The sequence below is a fragment of the Andrographis paniculata genome, unplaced genomic scaffold, assembly GCF_009805555.1.
Source record: "Andrographis paniculata isolate CXL003 unplaced genomic scaffold, ASM980555v1 Contig52END, whole genome shotgun sequence".
Classification (NCBI taxonomy): domain Eukaryota; kingdom Viridiplantae; phylum Streptophyta; class Magnoliopsida; order Lamiales; family Acanthaceae; genus Andrographis; species Andrographis paniculata.
This window is the reverse complement of record NW_026137587.1, coordinates 2,304,203-2,314,691: the sequence shown is the minus strand read 5'-3', so window position 1 is coordinate 2,314,691 and position 10,489 is coordinate 2,304,203. Positions and strand designations below refer to the sequence as shown.

At 32.8% G+C, this 10,489-nt stretch overlaps 1 protein-coding gene across 1 annotated transcript; it reads right to left on the bottom strand.

Annotated features, from left to right (window-relative positions):
* Positions 1-5,960: 5,960 nt before the first annotated feature.
* Positions 5,961-10,235, bottom strand: LOC127254761 (putative late blight resistance protein homolog R1B-8). Its single transcript, XM_051280031.1, has 2 exons — positions 6,691-10,235; positions 5,961-6,161 (listed from the first exon to the last, which is right to left on the bottom strand). The coding sequence occupies exon 1, from the start codon at positions 10,188-10,190 to the stop codon at positions 6,696-6,698; it is 3,495 nt and encodes a 1,164-aa protein (XP_051135988.1). The 5' UTR covers positions 10,191-10,235; the 3' UTR covers positions 5,961-6,161; positions 6,691-6,695.
* Positions 10,236-10,489: the final 254 nt, after the last annotated feature.

The window sequence follows — 10,489 nt, the reverse complement described above, 5'->3', positions numbered from 1 at the left end:
GAAATTAAAATGCTGAAAATTTAAAGTGGTGATCCCCGAATCTGACTTTGCTTTCGTTGAAGTTGATTAAAGATGCCTTCTCCAGAAAAATCCAAATCCTTCAATATTTCTCGAAAAAAACGCTTGGAACCGACGCCTGGTTGGTTACAGCAACCGCCGTCAACCGCCCAAAAGAAACATTTTGAAACGTCGCCTGGTCAGTTACAACAACCGCCTCGCCAACTGCATAACTCAACCGACTAATCCAGCGACTAACTGGTCGCTAGACCAAAAGACTCCTTGGCCGCCCCCACCAAGCGACCAAACTACTGTTCACTTAAGTGGACAATCAATTACCAGACCTTACTTCGCCCGACCTCCATAGCAGCCAACTTTACTTGGTCCGACCACGGACCAACCGACTGCGAACCAACCGACTACAAACCATCCGACTTATTGATCCGACCTGCTGACTATCCGATATGCGGACCTTCCGACCTGCGGACCGTCCGACCTGTAGACCAAACGACCTGACTATCCAACCGCAGACCTTTCGACCTGCCTCTCCGACCGAGGACCAACCGACCTGTCTATCCGACCGAGGACCAACCGACCTGCCTATCCGATTGCGGACCAACCAACCGGACCAACCGACCGAGGACCAACCGACCGGACCAACCGACCGAGGACTAACCGACCTGCCTATCCGACCGAGGACCAACCGACCTGCTATCCTTATTTTTATTATTATTATTTTTTTTGTGTGTAACAAATATAAATTATTATATTTTTTCCGTTCATCTTTTTCGACTATTATTTCTATTTTTGTATGTCTCACTTTATTTATTTCTTCCTATATAATTATACTTATATTTTAATCATCTTTTAAATTTTATAATTTATAATATTGTAATCTTAGTTATACTTCTCATGTCTCATATACCATGTCTGTTACAATATAGACATAGTATTTTAGGAGAAAATATAATAAGTAATATAGATGTATAGTTAATACATATATTAATAAAAATAAAAATAAAAGTACAATATAGTACAATATTTTTGTTCATTCACTGTACAACAACACAATAGCTGTTGGCAACTTTATACTAGTTTATATCAATATAAAATAAATCTCATTACAGACAAATACCCAATATTACATCCAATAGTACAACAACTAAAAATTTCGTTGATTCCCTCTAAATTACACATTTTTTCCACCTAATAGAGAAAGGTAAATTACACAATTTTTCCCCTCATTTTTCACTTCTATCCAAACCGTGTGACATCACCAAATAAAAGTGGGAATTCTATTTCAATTCCCTCCTAATCTCACTCTAAAATCAACAATAAATATCCTACTACTTTGACAAAATTTCTCATTCCAACATTAACTACAACATCACACTAATTTCCACATTAACTACAAAACAACAAGTTTAGAATATTCCAACACAAGTCCAAATAACTACATCAATTAATACAGGCATGTCAAAGAAAGTTCTTACATATTCAGAATTAAATCGGATAGTTCAATTTATACTCATTTCGTGCGATGACAGTGGGGAGCCACCGAAGGGGAAAATGACAGAGGCTGCCATGCTATTTGGTTGCTCGGTCCGGACCGTTTTCCAACATTGGAATGCTGCAACGTAACAATTACAAAAAGATGAAACAATTAGCATTAGTAGAGAAAGAAAATATGTAAGAAAAGACAAGATAAAATGCCCTATATGAATGCAATACAAGTCTTATCATTGATGCAAAGGTCTTTGATGAGAACTTTAGCAAATGGGCTGGATTGTTCAAAAACAACCATACACCGTTGGATTAAACTGAAATAGCTCAGGCCTCACACGAGTGTTGTTCGGCCAGAGCTGATGGAGAGTAACAAGCTCCAAAGATTATGTTTTTCATTAGAAGCCCTTAATGTTTATAGGTGTATCGAATCGGCATTTATTTCGAAGCATGCATAATGTGGTACACATTAATGAAAAATAGTTTTATATGACAAAGAGACACATCGATTTTACTTGACCCCTATGGAAAATGATCCACACAGAACGTGTTAAAGCAAAAAGTTTGCAACAAAAATTATGTTCATGTGTGTTGTATCCCGACCAATATGGGATCACGATGAGGTTTGTTTTCTTTTCTAAAATAAATTAAGTATAAATGTAAACTAAAATTTTTGTAGTAATTATAACTTAATAAAATATATATATTATATATGTCATTTTGTAGAGAATAATATTTTTTATAATACAAATAAATAAAACTTTAGAAATATATATGTAGTAGATATAATATCAATTTATAATCAAATTATAAAAATTAATAAAAATTTATATTATTATATTTATTACCATCAAATCAATAAACATCAAACCTCTTCAAACCCAACCAAAACCTAAACACATCAATTCAAACCTACCTCAAAATTAAAATAAAAACCAAACCCAAATCCAAATTTCTTCAAACCCTCGTAAAGAAACACACCCTTAGTAACAGGTTTATAGTGTAAACATTTTGATGAAATGTATTTTGCCGTACGAAATGTTTGTTTTCAAATTGTTAACTCAAATTCATAGATTACAACTTGAGTTGTCGAGTGAAAACAATTTAATATGAGTATATGTAATCCTGGATGCCATGTTGAAGCCAACAATTACAGATTGAAAATTTTTAGGCGAGACAAAATGGTATAGCACCTAAAGTTCGATGAAAATAGATTATGGCGCACAATAAACTATTTTCAACCAACTAAATCAATAACATCCACCAAAGCGTGATATAAATGCATTTTCAGGTCACAATTACTAAAGATGGCATGAATTGCAATATAGTCATTAGGCATCCGACATCACAATGAATGGAATGCAAGTAAAAGTTTGTTTAGATCTCACAAATGTCCACGGTAGGGACGTATTTGCCGAGACATCTGGAATAGGGACGATGTATGCTCGAAATCACGATCGTCGTCAGAGTCTGAGCAATACCCAAGTTTGAACCAGATAACGCTAATTTTTGGGACCGATCCAACGCTGTCATCAAACAATGCTGGACAGATATTGCATGTGCCTTCTCTCGCCCTAGAGGTGCGACATCGATATCCAACTCTAGATCGAACGGAAATTCATTGTCTGGTACCCAAAATGAAAAACCCTCACTTGCACCGACCTCCTTTATAGTAAATCGACGAAATTACCATTGCTAAAAACTGGTTCGACGGGGAAGAGCTCATCGGATGATTTAGGGATTTCATAAGGAAAATGACCATAGATTGGGCAACAGGGAGAGGATCTCAACTTAGGGCAGGGGTTCTGTGAGCTTGGGGGAGGAAGAACCGGTGATCGGTGGACCGATGACATCGGTTTAAGGTCACCGGAGCACAGATCGGGAGAGAATGTGAGCGGGAATTATAGTTTCTCAAATCGGGGAGAGAGAAAGTGAATTGGGAAGACAAAATGGGGGTTGGTGGTAGGGATTTATATGGATGTATATTTAGATTAAATAATTTTAGATTAAGAAATTTTAATTATGTTTAAAGTGTATAATAATTTGCCAAATATGTTAAGTGATATGGCATGTGGGACATACCGAAACGACAGTATAGACATAATATATGGGACTGAGGGAGTATTACTTAGTTATTTTTATCATAATTTATAATTAATTTTATTAAACATAATTATTTTTACTAATGTACTATTAGTTAGTTACTAATTATAATTTACTAAGTTTTCGTATCAACATTAAATCAGACACAAAAAATGGAACGGAAGAAGTAATAAATATAATTATAGTTTATTTTTTATTTTTAAAGTTAATAATAATATTAAAAATATTAATTTAATATTAATTATTTATTAGTTGTATTTTTAAAATAAAATTATATATTTCATTAAAAATAATAATAATATATACGTAAAAAATGTATATTAATTTAAAAAGTTAAAATATTACATTTTATAAAAATAAATATAAAAATATTATGTTTTTTCATTAAATATAAAGTATTATAATATATTAAAGATATATTTAAAAGATTATATGTTATATAAAATTTGTATTAAATAAAATAATAAATTTGTTGATATGAAAGAGAGAAATTTTATAAATATTATTTTAGGTTTTATGTGAAAAAAAGAATTTAATGAATTTTTAAGAATTCTTAAGTTAATACCGTAGAAAGAAAAATATAAGAACTTGTATCATTTATATTGTATTGTAAATGGTCTAAGCAGACAGAAATATGATGCTCAGTGTGTTGAAAATATCATTGTATTATATGTGTTGTTATTATGTACTTGAAATAATTTAATAAATTATCTTTGATTAAATGTATAATTTTATATTTATCAAATTCAGGTTTTATTTTTTTGAGGTTTGATTTATTATTATTATTATTATTATTATTATTATTATTATTATTATTGTTGTTGTTGTTGTTGTTATATTTATTTATAAAAATATATTATACTCTTTTGAGGTTTGATTTATTATTATTATTATTATTATTATTATTATTATTATTATTGTTGTTGTTGTTGTTGTATTTATTTATAAAAATATATTATACTCTTTGTATGTGTTTTCAAGGGTCATATTTATTATATTTAATATTAAAAATATTCTTTGTATAATTTTTAATACAAATGTTATTATATTAGTATTATAAGACACTAATTGAATTATTTTTGTAAAGATATTAAGTTCGGCTGGGGGTTTACCTAATGCGTATTTTCAGGCAGCGGCCGCAGATTCTCATATCATAAAAAAAAAAAAAAAAGATAAATACAAAAAAACTAAAAAAACACACCTTTGAATGTCTGTTTCATGGTGGTCACATTGAGCCACTTAGATCATAAATAATGCAAAAATCATATTGGTCGTTTTTTCTCAGTCAGGTTATGACACGTCGTTTTAAGAACTTATTCATATTTTTTTTTTTTAGAATTCAATCACAGGTTTTTCGGGTTTTCTCTTTCTTTTACACCAACAAATTTATTATTTTATTTAATACAAATTTTATATTTTAATATAAATAATTTTATTATAAATTATTTAATAGTATTAAATTTAAATAATTTAGTAAATCAAAATTGTGTATTACATTTAAAACATGAATTTTATAAAGTTATTTTATAATGATTTCATTAATTACACTACTTAAAATTATATTCATTCCGTCCCATATATATATATATCTATTTTCTTTTTAAAAATATTAATATTATATTGAGATGCAGTAGACTTTCACTTGGGTTGGCTTTCAATATATATAGGAAACCATATATTAAGATTATATTAAATTACACAAAATTCACATGTGGTTTCACGAAATTGCACCAAATCCTCGTACTTTTAAAATTGCGTCAAATTCCTTTATGATTTCATAAACTTTGCGTCTAACCCCTTGGCGGTCCTTATTTAACAGTATTTGACCTAAATGCGTCCAAATTGTGAATAAATTTTAGAATTTTAATTTTTAAACCTCTAAAATTACAAATATATATATTTTATATTTAGCCTAAAAAAAAAATAAAAAAAACTCTTAAAACCAGGTAAAAATAACTATTTTTTAAATATATTTATTATTTTTTAGACTAAATACAAGAAAAATAAATATATTTATAATTTTAGGGGTTTATAAATTGAGATTTTAAAATTAATTTGCAGTTTGGGCGCATTTAGGTCAAATACCGTTAAATAAAGATCGCCGAAGGGGTTAAACGCAGAGTTTATAAAACCACGAAAGAATTTGACGCAATTTTAGAAGTATAGGGAATTTAGCGCAATTTTATGAAACCACAAGTAATTTTTATGCAATTTAGCCTTAATATTACAACATCAACAACCCTTGTGAAGTACGTTTAAAATAATATGTATAGTAGTGGTTCTAGATATGACAAATATAGTCCTTAACCAAGATGATCGGACACATTTTTGTATAGTAATTAAATTTATTTTCCGAATACAATATTTCATTAGAAATGAATACCTAAGTCTTTCTTCCTATACATCATGTCCTATTACAATTTCATATTAAATTTACATAGTCAATTATTTTTACACATACAAAACACTTCATCAATAATAAACAAAATCTCCAACATATCCGTTCTCTCCACAAGGTAGCCACTTCCTTTCATGTCAGTTTCTTCCATGGTTCGACACTACAAAAAAAAAAAAAAAAATATCTAATTACCTACAATATTTTTAATTACGAAATATTTTTGTAGTTAAAACATATCGTTTAACTACAAAAATTAATTTAATCACTAACAATAAATTATGTACTATAAAATTAATTTCGTCCATAATATATTTTTGTTAGAAAGTTCTATCTTTATAGCAAAAAAAGTTTTAGATAAAAAATTATTTTTCAAATCGTTTGGTTAAAAAAATCATACATATTTTGTTGCTAAAACTATTTTGTTACAAAAAATATAATTTTTTGTTACGAAAGTCATATTTATCGCCAAAGACTTTTACTAACTCGGTATAGGCAGCAAAAATATTTTGCTATGAATTATTACCTTTTTGCTACTAAATTTTTTTGTAGCTAAATTTCAATTTTTTTTGTAGTGCGATCTTCTGCCAGCAGACAACCAATTTTTATGTGCAGATTTAAATGCAAAAGAAATTGAACAACAAAATTAGCACAAACTTAAGGAAAGAAATTAAATGTCTTAAGAAATATACCTTAACTAACTTGTGGATGGATCACTGGTAGCAGAATCCTCTTCCCTTTTCTCTTTAGAAGCTGAAAGTCTATCCTTGATGCTGCCTATGATTACTGTCACACTTTCCACATGCTGGGAGAAAGATGAGAGGTCTTCTCCATTTATGTCGCCGAGAGAATGTCGCCACAGATGCTTCAAATTCATACGCTCTGCTGCAAACATCGCATGGCTTATTATCCCCGACAAACTCTCCATTTCTTTAATTCTACTATGGGGATGAATTTCAACAATATCACGCATGAAATGGATGTAATCATCAACAGTTTCCATTTTCTTTGCGTTTAAATGATGGCGGCCGAGTTCAGAAGCATTATGGAGGACCTCCAAGATGCATGCTAAATCGGACCAGATTAAACTAGCTGCCTCTGTCATTGTTGCTGTGACAGAACCAATTTGATATTCTCTTAAAACTTTATCGGCAAAAGACATTTCGTCAAGCCAGAAAGTGTTGATGAATCTGTGTGAGTCGATCTTAAGGTTCTCGAATCTTTCTTGGTCATCTTTGTTCACTTCATTTTTATCCGATGGCATCAGCCTTTTAATGATGTCTATGCTTTCAGACAGTCTTTCAACATCTTCGCGGACATTCTTGCCAAGTATAGGCATCAAAGTTTCCGAGCGCAGCCTGTGGATCACAACCCCGGCTTTGTGGACAGCATGGCCTATTACATCTCTTAATCGACCGACAATTTCTTGGCTTTTTATTTGGTGAAAAGTTTTAACAGAGTCATTCAAGAAATGTATGTCCTCCTCCACAGCTTCCATTTGTTTCGAGGTTAGACAGTTGCGGCCACGGTCAGCAACCTCATCCAGTCTTTTCAGAAGACATTTCAAGTAAACAAAAGATTCACAAGAAATCGTCGTCAGTCTTGCATTAAAAATACCAATTTGATACGAGACACCGCGTGCATGAGTGACATCAATTTGAATCTCATTCCCAACCTCGTATTGCTCCTCCCATATTTGCTTTGCAGAATCAATGGCAGAATCACTGCATCTGTGCAGCAAAATTGATTGTAATGTAGGGATATCTCCAATGCCGAAAGGGATCTCTTCCAATAAGTTCAATCCATTAAGTCGAAGCTGCTCAAGGATCGGAAAGTGCACAGTATCTGCTTTCCAACATGCTAAATGAGTATGTCTGATGTCCAGTTCTTTCAGTCGAAGAAATTCCCCTTCAACAGGATACCACTCCGACCCTTGTATGCCACCACATATCTCAAGTGTTTCGAGACAAGGCAACGAACCAACCATTGACATATCTTCCCATGTCAATCTACAATCTGTCAGTGACAACTGTTTGAGTGTATTAGGGAAGGTTATATTTTCCAAATAATTGCTTATCGACAAGGACTCAAGTTTTCGCAGCTGCTCAAGATTACATAGAGAAAAGTTCGACTGTTGGATGGCCTCCTCAGATTCAGACCTATAATGAACATTCAATTTCTTCAAATTCGGAATTCGCTCAATAATTTCCTTGGTACAATTGAGATTATATATTCGAGATATGGTGTGAAGGTCATTCAGCACAAGGAAGCCTTTCCCTTCAGTATTAGTAGCTATAGGATCAGGTAAAAGCACTCCATTTTCAAATTGAAAATCAGTGAGCTGTGGCATCTCCCAAATCTCTTGTGGTAAAACTATAAGTGAAGAACTTGAATAAATTCTTACACTTTGAACATTCCAAAGTAACTGTAATGTCGAAAGAGACAACAACTTATCCACGAAAAGCTCAATATGTCGCAATTCTATTGGCTGAAAAAGTACATTGCTACGACCACCATTGTAACATTCAATATCCACAAATGTAGGTCTTGTATGGTGTGAGAAAGAAATTCTACAAGCATCACAAACCAAAGGTTTAACTTTTGGTGAAAATCCAAAAGTATAACATGGTTTCAGAACATTTATTAGTTTGCTGCTGCTAACATCTTTACAGCAAAGGTTGCAGATAAATATTCTTCCAAAAGTTCTTTCAACACTTTGCTGTCTTGGAAACTGAAGAAAACATTCGTCTTGAGACTCTCTTAAACAAAGATCCCGTAAAAGATCATGTATACCACATTGAGTTGTATTCCTATAAAATAATAGGTTTCTTTCAATGAGGTTTCTTACATTTTCCCTTCCAGCATCTTCCATACTTTTGCCCCTTACTGGTTTAATGAATCCCTCAGCAATCCATGAGTCAATCAGCTGTTTGATACTAATCCATTCATCTTCACGAAAAACTCGCATATACAAAAAACACGATTTGAGATGAATTGGCAAGCTCTTATAACTTAATGATAGTATCTTCATACAATGATCACTGTCTTCCTCATTAGCAAGTGAACTAAGATTCTTTTGAACATGCTCCCAATATTTTGTACTCATTTCAGAGTTTGCAAGCAAACGGCCGACAACAACAATTTCTAGAGGAAGACCTCTGCAACTCTGTGCAATATCCTTTGCACATTTCTCTAAATAGCTAAATGGACAACCTTTTTGCGCAAAGGCATTTTGACAAAATAAATCCCAGCTTTCATTTTCACCTAAAAAGTTGAGGAAATATGGATCACCAAAGCCCAAAGAAGCCGCGATGCTTGAGAGTCTAGTTGTCAAAACAACACGACTTCCATTCTCATTGTCGGGAAAATACCTCCGTAACTCATCCCAAGCTCCAGTTGTCCACATGTCATCCATAACTATCAGATACCTTCTTCCAAATAAGTTTTTGTAGAATCTATTACCCAACTCATCTAAACTACTATATGTTCCAGCCTTTTCTCGAAGACCAATTTTAAAGATTTGTTCAGCACTATATTTTTGCGATATTGAAAACCACAAGCGTAAATCAAAGTGGTCAACTACAAATGAATCATCAAAAACACTTTTAGCAAGAGTAGTCTTACCAATTCCACCCATGCCAACAATTGTGATGATTTGGAGATTCGATCTACCTCTGAAAAGCTTCTCCCTGATCCTCATCACGTGCTCATCCATTCCCACAACAACATTGCTGACATATGAAGAAACTACAGGTGAACCGCCATTGGGGACGTAAGCACTTGGTTTCGTTCGAGCTTGAGCATCGTCCCCCTCTTCTTCAATCACCGGCAACTCCTTTTTGATTAAGCAAAGCTTTTCGATTATTGTCTCCATTTCTTCGCAGAAAGCTGAGAAGGCTGCAGTATCATTTGTTTCTCCTTGGGATCTCTCATGGAGTAGATTGACTACATGGAAATTGATGGCACCTTCTGCTTCAGCAGAAACCTCAGCCATTCGCCTCCACAAACCTCGGAGCTCGTGGATCTCATTTTCTGAATGAAGCTCAACATATTCCAGCAGGAACTCGACATTTTTCTGTAGTGTTTCAACTTGTTTGATGTCTGAATGAGGGAGATTAAAGCTGGCGCGATAGCGGAGATTTTTTAGGACACGAGTAAGAGAAACCAAGGATGCATAGGCAGCAATAGCCATATCTATGAAGTCTCGCTATTGATCGTCAAACAAAATTGACACGGGGTTTCGTCAGTCTGGTTAAGTAAAGTGGTGTTAATGATGATCATCAATGTATATCTATATCTTAAGTCAAGTGGATGCAATATAATAATCTTAATGACTACCATTAGCAACCTGCTTTGTTTCGAAACTATATTATTGTCAAAGATGGCATGCAATGATGCTTTAATCATTCGCCAACTTGTCATTTCTTATTTATGTATTTGCTTATAAAATATTCTCTTTGATCAAGAGCTTAATTATTAAGTTTATAATTG